We start from the raw sequence: 21895 nt of genomic DNA, 5'->3' as shown, positions 1-21895 counted from the left end.
ACCGCTGCTTCCGGGAACACTAAATCGAATTTCTAAACTCGATCGCGAAATCAACGGGCGTAGCGTGACTCTAATTGCGACGACGATTAATCTGCACGAAAACTGAAATTCTGGGAGGCATCAGTGTGAAAGAACAATTTCAAATCAAGAATTTTGTAGGGGATGCTACCTCAACTTTGGGGTTGCAAAACACCCTCCAGACACGAATGGATCTGCAGCTAAAAACGTCTCTAATATTTTTCAATACTCTATGCGACGAAGTACATTCCCATTCTGAAACATTTCCCACATGTTTTTACCAACTATGAGAATCAAAATTAATCTAGCGAAGATGCTCTATATTTATGATAACCTATGCAAAGCGGATCGCAGCCTAATTTGCTAATATTATTTAGTTTTCAATTAATAATTGCATTACCCAACTAAGAGTGATACGATTATTAATTAAACGCTAAATAACATTACCCAGGTCTCACCACGAGGAGGTTGCTGCGAATGGAGACCCGCCCTAACCGAATCCCAACCACCCTCCATTACTAAATTTTTTGTGATTTTTTGTGACCAACGATCATAGATCGTTTGGTCGAAGAAAAAATAAACGGAAGTGCAATCGATGAAGGAAGCAACCAATAAAATGTGTAACCAACGAAGAAGCAACGTTTTCAAAAGAATTTGTCGGATAAACGCTCACAAACAACGACACACAAAAGTCAATCAAATATACAATAGAAAACAAGATCCACATTCAAACAGAATTAGCCTCCCTAACACAATTACTAATGCAGACAACCAAACACACTGTGAAGTGATCAAATTCATTTACATCTTACTAACTTAATTAGTTAACAAAATAGACGAAAATATGGCCTCCCCCGTTGTTTCTACCTGAAACATACTATCAGAGCCTACCTAACCATCAATCAAAATTCATTTAGATGCGTCGGAACACTGCGGATGGCGGACAACGAGAAGAGAATAGCAAAAATTTATTTGTATCGTACGGTAAGAGCCAGTCGCGTATAATTCATATACAGGGTGATCGGCCACCTCTGGGAAAAATTTTAATGAGATTCTAGAGGTCAAAATAAGGCGAAAATCAAGAATACCAATTTGTTGATGGAGGCTTCGTTAAAAAGTTATTAGCGTTTAAAGTTCCGCCCGTTCTGAATTTTTTTCTAGAAAGTGAGTAAGATTTCGGGGGTAGGTCTATTCACCAAAAATTATTGTAATTGACCCCCGCAACTGAAAATAATTTTTTCAACACGATTTGAAACTTTTCATTTTCGCCGAAAAATTGAAGCACCTACCCCCTGTCGATTTTTCTTAAAATTCGTTTTTATTTTTAATAAATTTGGTTGGCACTGTATGGAAAAGTTGTTCAGTACTTTTTTATAGGTACCCATGAGCTCTTCTTCAGAAAAAAGTTTCATTGAAATATATTCACTATTGTAGGAGTTATGGCTGTTTGAAAATTGGACCACTTTTATGAGGTTTTTCACATTTTACGGGGTCAAGGAGCAACTTTTCCAATATTTTTAGAATTTCTACATATTCTACACTAAAATACGCGTAGATTGCTTTTTTAAACATTAAAATCGTCCAATCCGTTCAGGAGTTATGACGTTTTGAAGATTCGCATGAAATTTCAGGGGAATGAATCAACGGTATGGTCAGACATGGTATTTTCGGTAAGGAATTTTTTTCTCGAAAGTGGGTAGGATTTCAGGGGTAGGTCTATTGACCAAAAATGATTGTAATTGACCCCTGCAACTGAAAATATTTTTTCCAAAACGATTTGAAATTTTTTTTTTTCCGTCGAAAAATTTCACACCTTCTCGAATTTTTTTCTCGAAAATGCGTAGGATTTCGAGGGTATGTCTAATAACCAAAAGTGATTATAATTGACCCCCGCAACCGATAATAATTTTTCCAGAACGATTCGAAATTTTTTAATTTAATTGTTAATAACTTTTTAACGATGCCTCCATCAACAAATTGGTATTCTTGATTTTCAATTGTTCAATTTGTTTGGATGGTCGAACACCCTGTATATTCTTCGTTCTTCTTTCTTCTATTTATCCCACGATGATTTCCTGAAACAAAAACTAGTCAATATGAAAAAAAATTCGTTAACTTTGGTTTACCAGGAATATAGAATTCCCTTTTTGTAGCAATTTTTACCACTTTGTTCATTATATTTATATCAAGTTACACACTTGATATTTTTATATTCCATTTTTCGGTCATCTCGAATATATTAGTCATTACTTCTATAAATGTATAACTTCCATAGAAATTTACTTTATAACAGAAACTTGTATGATGGATTAGTAAAATAACATACAAAAAATGTGATCAATTCTTATTCGCGTTTCTACTCTGAAAGAAATCGCGAAAAATTCCCATTGTTCGCAACTCTAATTGGAACTGCAAAACTAATTTGCAGAATTATCTAGACAAACAACGCGAGTATCGTTCGTGTCTCGCGACGCTAATAGCAAACCGTGATCAGTTTTTGTTCGCGACAACTTCTAAAGCAAACGCGAAAAATGATCGCAACTCTAAATCTAATCACCGCGAAGTTAAAATAATAGCAACGCGATCTGCCCAACCCTGGACCTGTAAAACTACAAATACTACAACTACAGGCAAGTACAGTGACAAAAGTAGTAACAGAGAATGACTCTCCATCCTCATCCGAAGATGAAGATGAAGAGCCATTTGTTGCTGCCCATTCTTGCGACAATTTGTCAGGGCCTCTTCGAGTTTTTTCTTTCTTCGGCGGTCCTGCCGATGCCTGAAACTTACTTAAGACTGGGCTCGAGATTTTGTGCAATACGTAGTCTTCCAACAATGCACGAATTGTTGGAAGAGCGTACATGGTGAATCTCGAGGGGACGAGCGTTTCGAAAGGGGCCTAATCACGACCGCGAACGCGAACAGCGATTTCAAGAATCGAAAGTAACGCCAAAACAAATGGTAAAAACCGTTTGGAATGGCTAACTCTTCGACTCTCGAGATCGAACTAAAGGTACAGGACTGCTACGCGAAAATGAGCCTACCCGAATAACTGATGTGGACAGTCCTGCCCTGACCCTACCTACTTAGATCTAGCATACATACCAGAAAGTTACCTACCTACCTAACGCTATATTTAAAGAATTGCAAAACTCATTCTCGCAAACATACACTCCACGGTTCTCAGACAAAATGTCCGGGCGCGGCCTAAACTAGAGAGGACTCCCCGGGGTTCCTCCGACACCCGAACATTGCAAACATTCACACTCTAAGGTACGTACCAATACCTGAAATCGACTGATAAAGTCTAGTGACCTTTGCGTACATACTATATTATCTATATTACGTTATATTCGTTTAATAAAATCTTTGATAAAATATACTATTATAGATATATTCTTAATATAATTCATATGTAACTATTCAATCTATGGTTCGATATAACGAAGCTAATTTTCATTTATATTTCATAAAATATGGAAAAATTGAAATTGTCTTTGTAAAATATAATGATTTTTTAAACGACGCAATTTCACATCCTAACCACAAACACACACATGCGAGAATTACGTCGCGCACGATACACTAGCCAATGCCAGTCGCATACATGTATGATTAGTAATTATAAACAAAGTCATCGTGCCCATTGCCTTCGCTCATCCAAGTAGCACCTGGGCACTTGAGTGAGATTAGGCAATGAACACGGAAAATAGCCTGAAAATCCTGACTAGAAAAAATGGTTAGAATCTAAATAACAATCTATAACGGACTAGATTTTCTTATTTCATTTTAATATGTGAAATTGATATTTGAAAAATGTATTCTACTAATAAAAATTGAACAGTATATAACAAATGACTCTAATTATGAAATGAAATAAATTACTTTGAAAATCAAAGATAAAATATCTAATCAAATTGATAAACATATGTAAACCTCGGGCGATTCCGTCGTCAAAGCATATTTTTAAAACGTGAAAATGATACATAATGTTGCTTTGACTCTAGAATGTATCCATCGCGAAATGTCTTCTTGCATTATTAATCGAATCATAAATAAGAAAATACTTATTAAAAATCAAATTAATTATAAACTCATATAGAAAGAAAATTGATCTTACTATGACATTTGTTGTATTAAAAATCGCGGTATGCAAGAAGATTCTAAATAAAAGATCCTACGATAAAACAATATACATGTGTTATTACTCACGGGTATGAAAATACCCGCGGTCACTGAACTTGCCAAAAAAACAACGTATACAACCAATCACCCATGTCGATTCGGACCTTTCGTCCTACGACATAATTGGGGACCGGAGGAACAATAATCACATGCGACTCACCGATCGTTGATTGCAATGGAGAATACCTTGGCTACATGTCCAGGTTGAATCATCGACCAAATCTGCCTGGTCCTGTAGTAGCAGCCCTCTAGTGGATTTGGAGATGAGGCTAAAAAACTATAAAGACAATTATAATTTCTTGTTAAAATCATGGAGAGTTTTAATCTCATAAAAATTTCAATATATTCAAAACTAAACAATACTTACACTTTTCTCTCGTGGAGAATCGTTCAAAGCTCCTCTTCAGTGATGCACTGATTCTAATTCCGATAACGATTAAATTGAATTCTCAAAATAAAAATTCTACAATACTACAGTCACGATTTGTAAAGGAAAAAGAGCTCCGATGCTCTGAAATAAATTTCTATGTGCGCAATAAACACCGACTTTACTTTTGCGAGTCCCTAAAATCCGAACGATAATCTCCAAGAAGCAGCTGTGCTTCGAAAAAAACGTGAAACTCGATACTACACAAACACTGAGTTTACTGGCCGCGTTGCGCTCGGCCCTCAAATTCCTGGAAGAAAAAGGAAGGAAACAATAAATAACAGATAAGCACGTCTGTGCTTTCCTACTTTTTAATTTCTTTTCTTCAACTAACTCAGTTTATCGACAGAAATACTGTTCTCGTTTTAAAACTACAAAGTTAATTCTTTTCAATGAATACGAACAAGTAACAAGTATTCAATATTAAAATATAGTTCATAAATGTAATACGAATTATTATTCTAGCTTGTTGTTATCTGAATTGTAAGTACGATTACATTAATTGAACCGAATTTTAAAATATTACCCGAGTTTTATAAATATTCCGAAACTTTCCGAAATTGAAGTGTTTCAAAACTAAAGTGCCTCACTAGCATAGTCTAATTACGTATTTACTACGTTGTTCCACACTTGCAGATAAAACTGCATACAAATGCAATTCAATAATATATAAAGATAGATTTGAGAACTGTCAATTAATTATTTAATACTCGAAAATATGTAATCGCGATCAAAATGCACGAACCTTCCATACCGTTCTAATTCAACGACGCCATTTTGAATAATCACACGTTCGAAATAACGTACCCACGCGTCGCGAATCGAAATAGGAAAAAGTTCGATTCAATCTCTTCCTTTTCAATCCTAACACAACCTATTTAATTATACGTCGTACTTACAATAAATGATAACTCGATCAAAAAATAAGAACATATCTATAAACCCGAATGTATACGTTACTTGTAATGGAGGGTTAGATTTTACCAATATGTAATCCGCGCCAATTTTCCTTCGATTCGAATTGGCAATCATGGCGTCCTTTCTTGAAATTGACTTGGAATTCGAGGCTATAACAGGAATAAAATACGAATTGCGATTCGATACATTAAATAAATATGCTTATGCCACAATTAAACAACTATTAAACTCGAAATATGCTGGAAAAAATTGTAATTTAGAGAAATATAATGATAATTGAGGTTGGATAGACATCGATGAAAAGGCACGAAACCGATTCAACTATTTTCACGATGTCGATTGTAGTCAAAATGAACTAATATTAAATCGAAGCACCGATAGAGAGTAATGGAGGGTAATAGTAGAGATTAGAAGCGTTTAGATATCGTTAGATTAAGGGTATGTACCTTATTATACGCCAAACTCTAGACAGGTCCGAACACGTTCACTTTCACCGAGGGAATGACCTCGTACCGTCAGTCGTCACGTAGCCAAGTGAGCGCGGGGTGGGGATGAGTCCCTCTCTCTCACGACTGCCGAAGTAAATGCTAACTTTGAATATTTTTTACTGACAAATGCTGAATATTTTTTACTGACATCCCACGATCGAGGTTACCCTAGGTAGAAATCGCGATTGTAAAAAAAAACACAATAAATATTCTAGACTAACATTTAATTGTTAATAATTCATGTCACGTAGTCCTTGTCTCGCTATGAGAAGCATCCGTCTTTAAGCATCCATCGATAATACGATTTATAAGCAAGTAAATCGAAATCTTAGTAGTACACGTTTTATATATAAATTAAATTGATAAACAACGTATTTTTATATTAATATTAATAATTGATAATATTTGTACATCGCAAACATACTTGAGGCACCATCTAGCCTCGAAGACAACGAACTATTTCTCGACAAAGTTGCACGTTCTGCCGCAGATGGCGACGTAATTTTTCATATATCAATGCATTCTTTTTTACTATAAATATAAGCTTTGAAATAAGTTTACTAAATAAATCGACGTATATAATCCCAAGTTAATGTATATTACGCTCCGCGCGGCGTGAAACTACGTTTACGTACTAAAACAAGTAGAAATTACGAATACGTATTACAGTATCGAAAAGCAGAAGTTGACGATATCTTTTAACGACAGTATTAGAAACTATTTCTTAACAAACATGAGCATTCTGTCGTTGAGAGTAATTCTTTGCTGAATCTTTTAAGCAATTCTTTATTTTCTAGTTTATACCTGAGTACAAAGGCTGAGATATCTAGTTCCCTCGTTTTTTTAGACATCGACAGTCTATTGGTTTCTAGTGCATTGTTAGAGTGAATTTCTGCACTTTGTGGTTCTCAAAGACGAAGGTAGTGAGCCCCTAAACCCAGTGCACGGGTATTTTATTCTTACTTTTAGTCGTGTTAAACCACAGACGAGATATACGAGTAGACCTTCCATCTTCTGAACTTTCGCGGCCCAATCTGATTGCCATACCAACCTGAAACTTCGGAGGTGATTTTAGCGTCCTCTTCTCACGGATGGCGGTCAGTTGAGAAAACTATTCACTGAATTAGTATTGATAAGCAAACAGCTGTAGTGTTTGCATAAATACATGTGAGTTGTCTATGAATCTATTGATAACGTTGCGAATAACACGAAAATGGTAATGGGATTTCGCAACCCCATAAAAATGGACCGAAAAAATACATTGGGTGAAAGATTTACTCGTATACCTAGTCTCTACAATACTCTAGAATCTTTGATCAATCAATATGAATCAAAACTAACCTAACGAAGAAGCTCTATAATTTATGATGACCTATGCAAAGCGGATCGCAGCCTAATTTGCTAATACTATTTAGTTTTTAATTAATAATTGCATTACCCAGCTAAGAGTGATACGATTATTAATTAAACGCTAAATAGCATTACCCAGGTCTCACCACGAGGAGGTTGCTGCGAATGGAGACCCGCCCTAACCGATTCCCAACCACCCTCTATTAATAAAGATCTGTGACGAACGATCGTTGGTCGAAGGAGAAACAAACGAATGTGCAATCAATGAAAGATGCACAACCAACGAAGAGAGATGAAAGCATTTTCAAAAGAATTTGTCTCCAAATAAAAATAACATGCCTAACTATAAATCTAAATTCGATTATTATATCAAGAAAAAATTCTAAATTCGCAGCCATTAGCTCGGTGTCACCCACGAAGAATAACTTTTCTATCGTGGGTGACACCGATTACCAGGTCCCACCACGAGGAGGTTGCTGCGACTGGGGACCCGAAGGGACATAGATGGAATCAAAGTTCCATCGATCTCCCTTTTACATTCTTACAAGCTAGATTACTAAACTAGAGAGATAGAAGGAAACAATGCTCCTTCGATCTTCTAGTTTAGTTGTACCAAGTAATTATTTCGTTTAAAATGGAATGAAGCTAAATTATGGGATACGCGACGCGATACGACGCGATGCACTATGCAATAGTGCAAGGAGCGAGATGCGCGACACGCGAACCGAGTAACTGGTCAAAAGGGTCAGCTCCGTTGCCTCTTAGCAAGTCCGATCGAAGGGGAAGGGAATCGACGCACCCGACACAGAGGTTCCCCATTTCTCCCAAGCATCCTGTTGGGAGCCAAATGGACCCAACTCGGGATGTCTGACAGAGAGAGGGAGCGTGTGTTGGGGCTACCCTAGACAGGAACAGTCCCTGATCCCCTCTAGGGCCGAAATACCCTTTCCCTTGGATCGTCTCGCCAGAGGACGGCAACTGGCCCTTCGGACGAGCTAAACGGCCGATCACTTGCTTTCTACATCAAAGCAGTGGTGATCGGAACGAGAAACGAGGGAACGAGAAGCTAGTTGGTGAAAGAATTACTTGATACGTACGCGCGTCGAAGCCTAAGACTAAATGTACCAAGTAATTATTTTATTGAAAAAGGAGTGAAGCTAAATTGTGGGATTCGCGACGCGACGCGATGCTGAACCGTGCAGCAGATCTTCGGATCGAATCAACACTACCCTTGGTAGATTGATTTCTATTTCTAGAAATCGATCTATCATTGGCAGGCGACTAGATCTTTCGGACAAACTGGACGGCCGATCACATGTTTCGTTCGACGAAACAGTGGTGACCGAAGCAGGAAACGAGAGAACGAGTCGAGAGAAGCTACTTGTTAAATAATTACTTGGCAACATTGGGAGACGCATACAATAGGGACTTAAAATTAACGTCGAAGCTCAAGTCTAGTCAACTTGAAGCTAAACTACGGACGATAGAAGGAAACAAAGTTCCTTGATTTAGTTGTACCAAGCAATTATGTGGTTAAAAAGAGGGATGAAGCTAAATCGTGGGATACGCGACGCGACGCGACGCGATGCTGAACCGTGCAGCGGATCCGAGGATCGAACCTACTGCCCTTGCTAACTCGATCTCAACAAGAAAACAGAGAACTGCAACTCTGAATCGAGGTCTCCATTTCTCCAACGCAACCCGCCGGGAGCCCGAAGGACCCGACTTAGGTTGTCTGACAAAGAGAGAGTACCTGAGACAGTGTCGACTTCCGCTGGAAGGTATGCGTTTCCGCAGAATACGGAAACTCCACACCTTCCAGCGAAGTGCCGTTTTCCCTCAATCAAGCTTACCAAGGGAAGGCGATTAGATCTGTAGGACCAGATACACGGCCGATCACATGTTTCAATCGATGAAACAGCGGTGATCGAAGCTAGAAACGGGGGAACGAGAAAACGAGAAGCTACTTATTGAATAATTGCTTGGTAAAACGCGAAAATATGTACAATAAAGAAATCTTCGACGTTAATTTTAAGATTCGCGACGAAGCTTAAGACTAATCAATTTGGAATTAAAAGTCCCCCGATGGTTGTGGCGTACTCCCTCGATGTCCTTGCAATTAATCTAAATTTAAACTGAAATCATAACTAATATTTATTTTAGGAATGAACCTAAATAGGAAAGGAAATTAAGCAAAATATTACAAGAATTTAAGCTGAAACATAAAAATAAAAATCTTATATTAATCAGTGTCATCGAAACAAATATGGTATATGCATCGACGCGATGTTACAGATATCAAAACGAACATTCGTAATAATGAAAGAAACTTGGATCGAGACCCCAAATTGAATCAACACCAAACAATCGAACGAAATGGAAGAATCAAACCGAAAAATCAAAGTACCTCCGCAGATTATTACGAAAATTCGAACAAGAACGTAAAAATAGAAATTCATGAAATTCTATAGAAACAAATATAGTATATGATTAAAAACAATATTACATTATTATATCCTGCAATATTATACATATCAAAGCAATAACATAAATTCGACAAACAATGTAAAAGTAGAAACAGAGAAAAGGAACATTCATAATAACCAAATAAAATCAGATAAATAAACAAACAAAGAAAAATAATAACATATAAATCAATGAAGTGGACTTACTACTTGTTGTCAGTAGGATAGGATAGTTACCACATAGGAGAGTTACCACTTGGCCAGCTGTAAAATAAGAAAATATTCAAATTATAGCAACATCAGTTAGGCAAACATGGCAAAATCAGTTCATTGAAGCGAAATTGGTATCAAACCATAGAATAGAAGAGGGGAGAGAATTTTTGAACAGTTCTTACCGTTGGTCATCACCGTCCGGCACTGGTCAGTAGTGGTCAGTAGTCGGATCTCCACTGGTCAGCACTGGTCAGTAGTGGTCAGTTCTGGTCAGTCCTGGTCACTCCTGGTCAGTCCTGGTCAGTCCTGGTCACTCCTGGTCCCCCCAGTGGTCGGCACTCCACGAATGGCCTGACTTTGGCCCGCGAGACCCGATCCCCCTGGATGCTCCAGGGGTACTGAAGAATTTGTCCAGCGGTAGTCTTCGAGTGGGGAAGTCGAAGAGTGGGGAGACAATGTCAACATGAAGAGTTAAGACCGCTTGGTCTAGAGAACACTATTTCGATTGATCCTACCTCTTGACCATTTCTGGATCTTCACTGGACCGCTGACCTTGATGTCAACCTCACTGCTGACCACCAGTGACCATAAGCTAGTGACCATCGACCGATTAAAACCATTACGAAGATTAAAGCCTTCTTACCAGGATCCCCTTACAATTTGATGCATGATCTTTTTAACATTTTGTTCCACTTTGGAAGAGTGTATCTCATGTTATAAGACACTTGTGGTACAGCGATAGCGTTCATCTCACTAACGTTGGATCTATTCCTTACCTTGTTTATGTGTAATAGGTATACATGGGTTGGAAAATAAAAATGCCTGGGCAGTTGAGACTCAAAATCGTATGCAGGTTGATACAAATCGGATTTCAGCTGTTTCAAAAGCAAGAAAGGAAGACTCACATTCGCCTTCTTTCTTGAATTCAAGCGCCTAAGCTCACGTACACACGGCTGTGGATTGGTGTGCGTAAATGGAGGGGTAAGCTTACTCTGGGCACCAGTCTGCCGTCTGGTAACACTGTTATGAGTCAATTTTTAGATTTATCAAGACACATATCTATAACCTCCGTATCTGTAGTATTACTCATTTTCTAATCGTTAATTTTTGTTAATACGTGTCTTTTTGAACATCATTTCGAACAATTGCCAGGCCGAGCGAAAAATTCGGAGGTGATTTTAGCGTCCTCATTGATGGGCAGACAATTGTAACGTGTGTGTAAATACATGCGAGTTAACTATGGGGAAGGGATCGAAATTCATTTCTAATTCTGTTGGTAATGTTGCAAGTAACATGAAAATAGTAATGGGGCTCTGTAGCCCCATAAAAATGGGCCAAAAAAATACATTGGGTGAAAGGTCTACTCGTATACCTCGTCTGTGGTTAAACGACTTGATAACACTAACTATAGATAATTAAAACACAGAACGTACCTTCAAAAAACAATGCACACAACATTAATAACACCTTAGTTAAGAATTTCTTTTTTTATTTCTTACTGTGATAACGTTTTGTTTGATCTATCGATAGCACACACTGTTTGATTCACCTCCGAAGGAAACAAGAAACGAAGTCACGTTTCTTGTAAGAATGTTATAAAGAAATGTTATTACGAACTTTACCAAACCAATATTACCGTATAAAAATCTATTGCCTTTACATTCGTCGCTAATATTTTTAAGTCGTTCGAAATATAATTTTTGTCGCACAAAAGGTATTAACATTCGCTTCCCATTCCACTTTTCCCACAACCATTCCATATTCTCTTAACGATTATTTTTAACGAAGACGTATTAACTATGTATTAAAAACCGCATACACGTAAAACTTACCGTTTTCGTAAGGCTGAAGTAATGCCTATTAATTCATACTTATTTAAATTTCACATTTATAAAACGATCCTGAATTTTATACGTATATCCGTGTTTAATCGCGATCATTTGCATTTTTTAACTAGATAGAGACTCAAATGCCTCGGAAAATGATTCATTCGATATTCCAAAATAATTATTTCGTTCGACAAAATTACGTACAAAACACTGCAATCCTTCGTCTCGAAACTATTTACGTTAAAATTTCGACGTTCATCAAATACTCGCACATACCTAACATACGAATCGAATCGAACATTAAATCGTATGACGCTGCGAAAATAAGTTCAGTAAAACCGACAGTTGCGAGCAATGCACAGGATGTCAAAATAATACACGTAAACTGAATGAAATGTGTTATGAAAATACATTTGCGTAGGACTGATTGTTTAAAAACTTTATCGAAAAATGTACAAGCATGCGCGGCGCGTCTAGGCGTAATAAACTTACGCATTAAATCTTGATCTACATCGTTTTGCCGATCAATTTCTATCTCTATAGAAAATTATATAGACTATTTCAACAAAAGGAAACAATCTTAGATGCAAGTATTGGACTTGTAATAAAGAAATAAAGCAATCGTTTGGATCTAATAAAAACACTTTAGCCTGCTGTTACATGAATGAATACACTTGAAATTGTAAATATATCATAAAAATTCTAATATCGAACCTCATAGGCAATATTTTCTTCCATACATGCTAATCATCTATATACTTATGTATAGATAAAATATGTTTACCATTTATTTACCTAAAAGGGGGTAAATCTTTAATTAATGTAATGGCGTAAAACGTCATCTTTTTGTTTGATTGAATAAGGGAAAACACGTTTGAGACTATACTTCATATATATATACACATATGATATATGTATATGTGTGTATATATATATATCTTATATAAGACTGTGCTCACGCTGGCACACATGTTCCGATCCTTCGCGCTACCGTTGGAGATAAGATCAATTGCCACACACGAAGCTTAACCTTAACTATGTACACGCGTATCGCATTTGATTTTAATCTCTCATCGAACCGACACTTCATCTCGTGATGTTACCGATAAGAAAAAGAAAAAAAGAAATACATAAAATGGCAAATCCCATCTATCTTTTTATAATACAGCAATTATCGGAAGTGTGTATATTATTGGTTTAAAATCAGTTTCGCAATTTTAATTATTTCTTGTGCCCTGGCTTACAAACTTTTACGTTATATTAACAACGTACGATTAAATTAATAATTTATCTGGCATACAATTCGACAAAGTCTATTTAAGACACTTCCAATGAATGTTGGACTACAATTGCTTCTCGTTTACGTAGATAAAAAGAAATACGAGCGTGATCGAAACAAATTGTTTCTCTTAATTGCACACGCGTTTGAACATTCGAACGTTCGATGATCAGATTTATCATTCCATTTCTATGCCTCCTTAAGAAATGTAAATCTTTTAATCATAGTGCATTGAATTATATAATCTATCTGTACACTTACAACCGTTCAAATACACAATAATATCAACATATTTAATATTGGACCATTATGAACAAAAAAATGCTTAATAGGTAGATTTACAGATCACAGAATATCAACGTGTCGCGGAATTCTATAGCGAAAAATACATATGCACACGTCTATCTTACAATAATTTTCTGCTCGAAAGATAGAAACGAAACACATTTCATTAAAGTGTTAGTTACAAAGTATCAGAGAAAACTAAATAATTAAAAAATGATAAATCGGTTAATATTAGTAACATTATGCAAGGAAGGAAACAATAGATATCACGCTACGACGCGTTTTTCAGAAATTTTATTTCTGCATTCCATGAAAAAGAGAAATCGTTTCACCATAATTCTCATATATTCCATTTCATTCAGTCATTATTTATATAAGATAAGGTATTACAGTAATTTGCTATGTACGAATTAATTTCAGCTACTTCCATATCAGATCTGAATTGAAGACTATTATTGCCAGAGTCCGTCCTCAGTTCTGATTTGAAAACAACTTGTCTCTATATAAGTCCATATTAAATATATTTTACAATAATATTATCATTGTACATGAACAACGTATGCTCTACACCTCGCTTTGCTATCGTCAACTAACCAGTGCAACGAGTAATTTTACTCTAACGGAGTAAAACAATTAAAACAACTACTCTATGGTACACTCGATACCATCAAATACATTACTCAAACATGTATTTAATCTGGCAACAAATGTATAGTGTAAACATATCTCCATGTTTCGTTTTTGAATTAAAAAGGAAAGTAAAATAAAACTCGCGTGCGCTGATTAGGATAACGATTGGCAAAATGGTGTCAATTTGTTAAAATAGACGAGGGGACTGGATTTGTAACCCCAATGTGTGCGCCGCCCCTGGTACCTGCTACAGTAAAATGAATATTTTGTAACAAATTTTTACTTTCTAAAGAACCTATAATTATATTTGAATATCACTTTTTACGATTTAATTTTCTTTAACAAGGCAACGACATTATCAAAATTTAGGTAACAAAGAATGAGAACATTTTTTCTATCTTATGAACAAGAACCAAACATTACACAAAGTTATAAACATAAACATAATCGAATAAACGATGCAAATATATAAAATTAAATATATTTTTGTTGCATTACTACGATGTTACATTTAAAACTATATAAACAAAATTTTCTCACTCTTCTCCATTCGAATCATTTGATAAAGATCTGTACAAGATTGGTAAAGAATCAAAGAAACAAGTGTAAAAGAATGCTTACATGAAACTGGTAAACAGGCGAAAGGAGGTTATTCCTTGTTTTCTTCAGTAGTAGTGGTATTAGACGGGTTTTGAGACTCCGTTGAAGATGAGGATGGTATTTCTGCCGCTGTGTCTGTCGCATCTTGACTTGAATCCGAGCTATCCTTTATGTCTTCCTCCTTTTTCTCTTCACTGGCACTAATGCTTTTCGTTTCTTCCGCAAAATCTTCCGATTCTTCTGTTATCTTTTCTTCCTTAAAGTTAGACTCCAGTGTCTTCTCTGTAGTTTCTTTACTTTCTGCTTTCGCGACACTTTTGTCCTCATTGTCTACCAACTTTTCTGTTTCCTCCTTATTATCATCCTCATCCATTTTCATAGATTCCTCCTCGGAATGCTTTTCGCTCTTATTGTTTGCTGCTTCTTCGTCGGTGTTATTTTCGTTGTTTTTTTCTTGCCGTTTAGGTCGCCCGCGTCCACGACCAGTACTCTTTGTCGATGTTTCCCGCTTTTCTTTTTTAGGTGGAGACGGCACAGGCGTCGACGAGCTAAGGCCTCGTGCTGAACTACGCGTACGCCTTCTCCCTTCCATTTCTCCAACAGATGCATTTAAATCCTATAATTAAAAGCAAAACAAAATTAACGTCTCCTTCCTTCTATAAAAACAAGTGCAAAGCGTTGATACTATATCAAGACTTTCTACAGTATTATAAATAATAATAAATATTTATCATATTTTTAAAAATGTACATTTTCGGTAAAGAATCTATATACGAAGAAAGTTGGAAACTATATGTAAACAGTGAGAAATATTAATTCTGAATACGTATATATTAATAGTTAACATAGTAATAAAGACTATGCTATTCGATTTAGAAAGTAAGGATGGCTATTCATAATTGGCGGTCACGAGCGCATTGGTAGTAAATTCTTCCCTCCATAGACTTGGGAGAATTCCCCCTCATCCCTACTCTACTCTAACATATCCCCACTCCTAACACCCTTCTACTCACGTAGGCAGCAAAAGTTAACAGGGAGGCTAAATGGAGGGAAACATTCAGGCACAGGGCTGAGCCTTAAGCCCTTGAACTTTCAAATATTTTCAAACTTTCGACGAATCGATTCAGACCGATTAATAACAACAGTAAAAAAAAAAAAAAAACGCACCTTTATGAGTAATTCTCCTTCTTGAGCTGTCCTTTCGAGTGTGGAAAGTCTTTTCGTACCACCTCGTTTGTTTTTCGTTGGAGTTGGTTTCTCTTCTACAGAATGGTCCTGAAAATATTTCATCGTTACATGTCATTCCACTTGGGCAAATAGAAGCACAAAAAGAAAATTCATTAGAGCCGCTTGACCGTTAACTCCCGCGCAGAAGAAACATGCTGCCGATAGTGCGAAAATGAACCGTGATCGTTTTAAGGATTACGTCGTTCTACGAGAGAAAAAACTCAGAAACGCGACGATAATTACTCGCGCGATAAGATTATCAAGGACCGTTGAACTACCCGGGGTATACGCTAAGTTTGTTTAAGTTTCCCGCCATTTTGGCAAGTCGATATGTATTTCTAGCGTCGTAGCCTAGAAGGATATTCCTACGAGGATCGCATTTTCGTGGAAATCGCATGGCACGCAATCCCTCCGTCGAAACCCGTTTTCCGCCTTTTAGATACAGTCCTATCGTCACTGACTAGTGACTCTCCTCGTTACGGGAATCACAAATAAAAAACATCCACCATCTTTGCTAATGAAGGACAAACGGCGCAGCTTTGAAAAATTACAGAGTCCGTAGCCACGCGAAAAAAGGCACCGTTGTTCTATGATCGTACGAGTTCCTACCTCGCGTACTCACTTTTCGGACAACATTTTTGTAGCGTACCACGCGTTATCGTATCGAATTTTCGAGAGAACGAGCGTCTCCTTGTATTCGAGGGGAACACACGCCGCCTTAGCATGAAAACTCGGCTTGATGAAGATGTTTCTCACGCTTCCGTCTGCTTACCTTCGACACATCCTCGATGCTGTTGTCGTTCTTGTTCTCCGCCTTGATCTCGGACATTTCCTCGCGATCGAATCACTCAAAAACACTGGAAAAACCGCTATTTCTCGACAAGAATTTGTGCTGAGCCCGGTCGCACTGTTTATACGATAAGCAAAGATGGCGGTTAGCGTGGGTCACGTGACATATCGTCAAACGTAAAGCGGGAGTTCAGAGCGCCGCCTCGCGATTAACCGAGTAATTCGACACGTAGCGACGCAACGCATACGGGAACATTTTAAATTGTATCGTTCGATTTTTACTTTATACTTCTTCGTACTTGATGCTACTTTATCTCGTGAATCCTCTTCGATTTGATCGATGGGACTCGTTTACCATAATAAGTGAACCTTTCTTAGGAAACCTTCAAGTTTCTGTTTAAAGCGATAAAATCGCTCGACAATTAAAGTCCAATGTTACATTTAACAAATGAAAACTAATATAAAGTGCATTCAATCGTATACCCTTTTGTACTTTTTCTAATGTCATATTTGGAGAATGCCCTTGCTTTTCATCACAGAATATTTTTATTCTCGTTACTTACCTTTATATATCAAAAACAAAAACATTTTGTGTCTATCGTTTTCAATTGCTATGATGAACTGTTCAAATTGAACAATTTGTCATACGCGTTTCGAGTATTAGTAACATTGACATTGATGTAGATTGGTATCAAAAGAAAACGACATTGTCGTCCTTTTTACTTCAAAGTAAAGGGAAGCGGATAATACAGTGATTTAAAACTAGATCATATGTCAGTTTAACATAAACTGTCGAAGTAAACTTTTGTCGCTTCAAGGCTTAGTAGTTAAATATGCGACCATTGAAAAAGATGTTATACGACCATTTTTTGTACAATTGTTCACACATCATTATACGTCTGCTTTCTCTAATTTTCTTGTTTGATAATCGTACGTAAATCCACACATAATATCAATCGTGAAATTATTAACTTTGAAACAAACATCTGTCCTCTAAACCTCAATGCCAATCTAATGAGTCGGCATTCTTCTAAACCAAAATCTTGCTCTAAAATCGTCACTGCACGTCAAGAATGCTGGAGCAGTCGGGGAATGAATTATCAATCTTACTGGACCATTGTGTCCCAACGACAATAATTGTTTCCTGGACGCGTTTCGAGAATTCCAAGCACATAACGATGTTGTAGCTTCGTCAGGAAACATTACATAATCTTCGGTATGATTAAAAATAGCTTGTGCTTTATGTTCTTGTTTGCCTATCAAAAGGTAGCAATTAATTACATTAAACACAATGTATAATATAATGATGCAATAACAAACTTAATTTAGTATCAAACATATATTCTGAATATGTAAGATTTCGCTTTTTACCTGTGGTTCCAGCACCTGTATATGCTATTAAACATCTGCTAGTAGATAATTCCCATAATTTTATTAAAGAATCTTTTCCTGATGATAACAAGTACTGAAATTCAGAATTATAAAGTTATGTAATTCTGACTTTATGTTGAAATTTATCATGTACTTATCAAATATTACAAACCTTTCCATTTCTCGTAAATGTTACAGAACATACTTCGTAACCGTCGTGCGCCTTAACAAAAGTATTTATACAACGATTTGATACACCATCCCACAATTTGATACTTCCATCTTTGCCAGCCGATGCATAAGTTTTTGCATCTGGAGAGTATTTAATACTAGTTATTCCAGCAGTGTGTTGATGGCTCGGTATGCTACAGACAGAACACTGTGCTGTATTAACATCATATAGCCTCACAACTGAATGATTAGTTCCAACAACTAAAAAATCACCAGTTGGATGAAAAGATAAACATCGTATCTGATCTGCATCTGTAATAGTCCTGAATGCCTTTTTTACACTGGCCTTGCTAAAATCAAATAGCTTAATAGAAAAATCCCTGCTACCAGATACAAGAATAGGTTCTCTTGGATGAAACTCTAGGCATGTCACTTCTTCTAAATGATCATACAATGTTCTTATAACTGGATGACCACCTGTCTGATCTCCAGGTGCCATTTCATCTGGTGCAGACTTTGCTAACATTCTATCAACATCCAAAATTTTAATTGATGCATCGACTGATCCAGTTGCTATTAATTGACCATCTGCAGAAAATGCTCCTGCTCTACAGTTTCCTTTATGAGAAGTAACATAGGCAGTTTCATATTGAGCTGGTTCTGGAGCTTGGGTCTGAGCTTCTGTCTCGAATTCTAAGTCTAACCCAGGTCCCAAAGTATTGTCAAATGTTGAAGGAAATGTAGATAAGTTACTTGTATCTTTTTTAGAACGATCAGGTTCATGAGCTAATCCAATTAACATTAAATGGAGCAAACGATCGGATGGAGGACATGGTGGTTCTGCTTGAATTATATTTGACAATTGAACAGCCAATGTCTGATGTCCATCATAAAATAATTGACTGAAACATTTATTATACCTATATTATCAATCTATTCTATATTTATTATATGTTATTAGTAAATTATTAGGGCAAGCTTTTATATAAAATAACTTTACACGGATCTAAGTAATATAAATAATCGTTTCTCTTATTTCTGATAAATAAAGGAGGCTAATCAGCATGCATGTAAAGAAAACGGAAATATGTAACCTGATCATAAGCCTGTAAAGCAATTCTCTGCTTTTTATAATATTCTTCGGATCCACTTCAGGTTCCTTCATCGCGTTCGAATTCTTTATTTTACGAAGAGCTAAATAATCTTGCCCGTTTCCGGCAGAATGCACTAAATCGTCGTTAAAACGCCCATCAATCGATGAGTTTGATTTTCGAGGTTATACTTCGTTGTTGTTAACTAATTCGATAATCCTTTTTACCATTTATTTTCTACGCGATTTATTTAATTGGCCTGTATATTTGTTTAGAGATGGATCTCTACCATTACAAAACAGTTGATTACGTGTGAAAAATCAACAGAAAACTGTATGTAGAAACTGTCAGAATGGCCGATGTGCACGAATGTTCGAAGTCTAGTCAGGACTTTTCGAATGAGAAGAACGTGCCTAGGGCAAAACGTAAGAAGTTATCGCCCTCCGATTATACTATCAAAAAGCGGCAACCCTTTAATTTATCAGGGAAACGAAACAAAGATATCTTTGTAACTAATAAAACTAACTTTAAGGTAATATCTGTCGCAAGATTATAACCTTGTCTTTTGTCATTGTTAATAGTACGGAAAATTGAAACTTTATTATTACGTAGTTTATCCTACGATTTTGTACCGCGTTATCGATATCCGTTAACTTACGATTAAATTAATCTAAGTATTACATTATATTTGCATTTTCGACTTTGTATTCTGTATAACAGTGGTGGTCAAATCTTGTCAATTCGAGATATATATATATCGCATATCAGAACTATCAAAAAAGTAGTAAAATAGTATTTTATAGTTCGTTTATAGGTAAATTATTACAGTGGATATCACTGCTATATTAATTATATTCTCTTGTATAAATACATATTAATATTTATCTTCCATTATTTATTGGTAGAAGATTTCTGTATCTGTAATTGGGACATTAACTATTTAAAATTTGATTCATATTTGGCAATTGCATTTTGTACTAATTTCTTTTAAGTATTGATTTGTTAATTCTGAATGATACATACATTCTTTGAGTTGGGCTTAATTACTATATGATTCAATATAATAGCAATAGAATAGGAATAGTACATGCATGTAAATGATTTCTTTTTAACTTTGATTAACTTTTCCTTTTTCTTTTTAATGCAAGGCACAAATAAAGAAATGTGAGAAACTTCTCAGCAGTGGCACTTCTGAAGTGATCATACATGGCCTTGGTGCTGCTGTACACAGAGCTTGCAATTTAGCTCTCCAATTAAAAGAAATTCATTATAATGGAGTGGAATTAGATATTAAGACATCTACTACAACTATTATTGGTACACAAATATTTCAAATTACAAATAATATTATATTTAAGCATTTGCAATAATGGTATTACAATTTTATTGCAGATGATTTTGAACCTCTCCATGATAGTGCAGATTATGAAACAATTAGTAGGAATAATTCAGCTATACACATACGCGTATTTCGAAAATTTTCAATAAGTGGTCTTAAATATCAAGAATAAAACATAAAGATCAAAGCAGTATCATAGATTTTTCTTTAACTATATGGTAATTGATAAATGACAAATGAAAAAATGGCAGTAATTCAATAATTGTATCAGCTTTGGTTTCTCCAAAATGATATTTTCTTTGAATGAATTAGTACATTGGCTAGGTTTAACAATCTTTGAAATATGGATAAATCTAGTTTCATTGACAATTTTCACAATGTTATTAGCCCTTAAGCTAGATGATAATTATTTTGTGGGTAATTCAGGATGGTGGATAGTATTTTCACCCCTTTTTGTCGCGGATGGTTTGAACACCTATTTTTGTGCAATTATTTTCATAAGGATGCACATGGAAGGGATGATCAAAGTAGCTATTCAAAGAGCATTGTGGAGTCTTATATTGTTACTTTTAATATTTGTTTTCAAGTATCTCTTATGTAAAAAACTAACGGGACAAAGCACTTTGGAATATTCAGAAATAATGAGTCCTATATTCATTCTGTTTCAATTAATTGCAGTTAGAGCATGTCAACTTCATTGATCTGTGCAAACTCTATCATCCATTTATATGAGTGGAATACAGAATTTCGTCGATATCGATTACTACGTGTATAAAAACAGAATTTCGTTTGTAGAAAGCAATTAAAAAATACAATATACAAATTGGAAAAACGAATTTCATAACATTTCTAATAGTAGTAATTGAATAATATAATTTTATTTCCCTTCTCTGTACTATCCTTATTGAATTATTACTAAGGATAGTGTGTCCGCATTTAACTAACAAAACATCTAAAAATAAGATTCATGTACAAATAATGGAATGTAAATATCGCGTTGTAATAAAGGATGGTTTATTTGTACTATTGTTTGTTAATATGTGTTAAATCTATAAAACACTTATAACATCACAATGTTTCATACAAATAACATAGCAGAAATTTTATATACGAGTTTACTGTCAATAATTGGTGTAGCTTATATTTTATTGAAATCAGGAAAGTTCGTTCAGTCGTGCGCAACGGATATCGCAGAAAATGACAGAAAGGTAATTGATTTG

General features: G+C 35.8%; 4 protein-coding genes across 5 annotated transcripts; 2 read left to right on the top strand and 2 right to left on the bottom strand.

The window, feature by feature from the left end:
* Nucleotides 1–12288: 12288 nt before the first annotated feature.
* On the bottom strand, nt 12289–16879 carry LOC143340265 (uncharacterized). 2 transcript variants are annotated; one of them, XM_076762002.1, is made up of 4 exons: nt 16687–16879; nt 15855–15962; nt 14709–15303; nt 12289–14331 (listed from the first exon to the last, which is right to left on the bottom strand). In XM_076762002.1, the coding sequence occupies exons 1-3, from the start codon at nt 16741–16743 to the stop codon at nt 14737–14739; spliced, it is 732 nt and encodes a 243-aa protein (XP_076618117.1). In that variant the 5' UTR covers nt 16744–16879; the 3' UTR covers nt 12289–14331; nt 14709–14736. The 2 variants fall into 2 exon arrangements, with proteins under 2 accessions (XP_076618117.1, XP_076618116.1); XM_076762001.1 differs by having other exon boundaries at nt 12289–14334; nt 16687–16869.
* A 545-nt stretch (nt 16880–17424) lies between these two features.
* Cstf50 (cleavage stimulation factor subunit 1 Cst50) lies at nt 17425–19473 on the bottom strand. Its single transcript, XM_076762000.1, has 4 exons — nt 19340–19473; nt 18247–19147; nt 18075–18168; nt 17425–17959 (listed from the first exon to the last, which is right to left on the bottom strand). The coding sequence occupies exons 1-4, from the start codon at nt 19408–19410 to the stop codon at nt 17715–17717; spliced, it is 1311 nt and encodes a 436-aa protein (XP_076618115.1). The 5' UTR covers nt 19411–19473; the 3' UTR covers nt 17425–17714.
* Nucleotides 19400–20987, top strand: Rpp20 (ribonuclease P protein subunit p20). The gene is made up of 4 exons (XM_076762004.1): nt 19400–19520; nt 19612–19868; nt 20485–20653; nt 20729–20987. Exons 2-4 carry the CDS (start codon nt 19689–19691, stop codon nt 20845–20847), a joined length of 468 nt encoding a protein of 155 aa, XP_076618119.1. The 5' UTR covers nt 19400–19520; nt 19612–19688; the 3' UTR covers nt 20848–20987.
* LOC143340267 (transmembrane protein 203) lies at nt 20830–21698 on the top strand. The gene has a single exon (XM_076762005.1). It carries the CDS (start codon nt 20963–20965, stop codon nt 21374–21376), a length of 414 nt encoding a protein of 137 aa, XP_076618120.1. The 5' UTR covers nt 20830–20962; the 3' UTR covers nt 21377–21698.
* The last annotated feature ends 197 nt before the right edge of the window (nt 21699–21895 follow it).

The sequence above is a fragment of the Colletes latitarsis genome, chromosome 3 (genome assembly GCF_051014445.1).
Source record: "Colletes latitarsis isolate SP2378_abdomen chromosome 3, iyColLati1, whole genome shotgun sequence".
In the NCBI taxonomy this organism is placed as follows: Eukaryota; Metazoa; Arthropoda; class Insecta; order Hymenoptera; family Colletidae; genus Colletes; species Colletes latitarsis.
Note: the sequence above shows the minus strand (reverse complement) of the source record. Positions and strands in the feature narration are given on the sequence as shown.

Coding starts and splice junctions, on each gene's coding strand:
- Rpp20 (XM_076762004.1), top strand. CDS start 19,689: ATGGCCGATGTGCACGAATGTTCGAAGTCTAGTCAGGACTTTTCGAAT. Junction 19,869..20,484: donor CTAATAAAACTAACTTTAAG/GTAATATCTGTC, acceptor TTTTAATGCAAG/GCACAAATAAAGAAATGTGA. Junction 20,654..20,728: donor ATCTACTACAACTATTATTG/GTACACAAATAT, acceptor ATTTTATTGCAG/ATGATTTTGAACCTCTCCAT.
- LOC143340267 (XM_076762005.1), top strand. CDS start 20,963: ATGATATTTTCTTTGAATGAATTAGTACATTGGCTAGGTTTAACAATC.
- LOC143340265 (XM_076762002.1), bottom strand. CDS start 16,743: ATGTCCGAGATCAAGGCGGAGAACAAGAACGACAACAGCATCGAGGAT. Junction 15,963..16,686: donor GCATCGAGGATGTGTCGAAG/GTAAGCAGACGG, acceptor AAATATTTTCAG/GACCATTCTGTAGAAGAGAA. Junction 15,304..15,854: donor AAGGAGAATTACTCATAAAG/GTGCGTTTTTTT, acceptor TTTTAATTATAG/GATTTAAATGCATCTGTTGG.
- Cstf50 (XM_076762000.1), bottom strand. CDS start 19,410: ATGAAGGAACCTGAAGTGGATCCGAAGAATATTATAAAAAGCAGAGAA. Junction 19,148..19,339: donor CTTTACAGGCTTATGATCAG/GTTACATATTTC, acceptor TAAATGTTTCAG/TCAATTATTTTATGATGGAC. Junction 17,960..18,074: donor TACAGGTGCTGGAACCACAG/GTAAAAAGCGAA, acceptor ACCTTTTGATAG/GCAAACAAGAACATAAAGCA.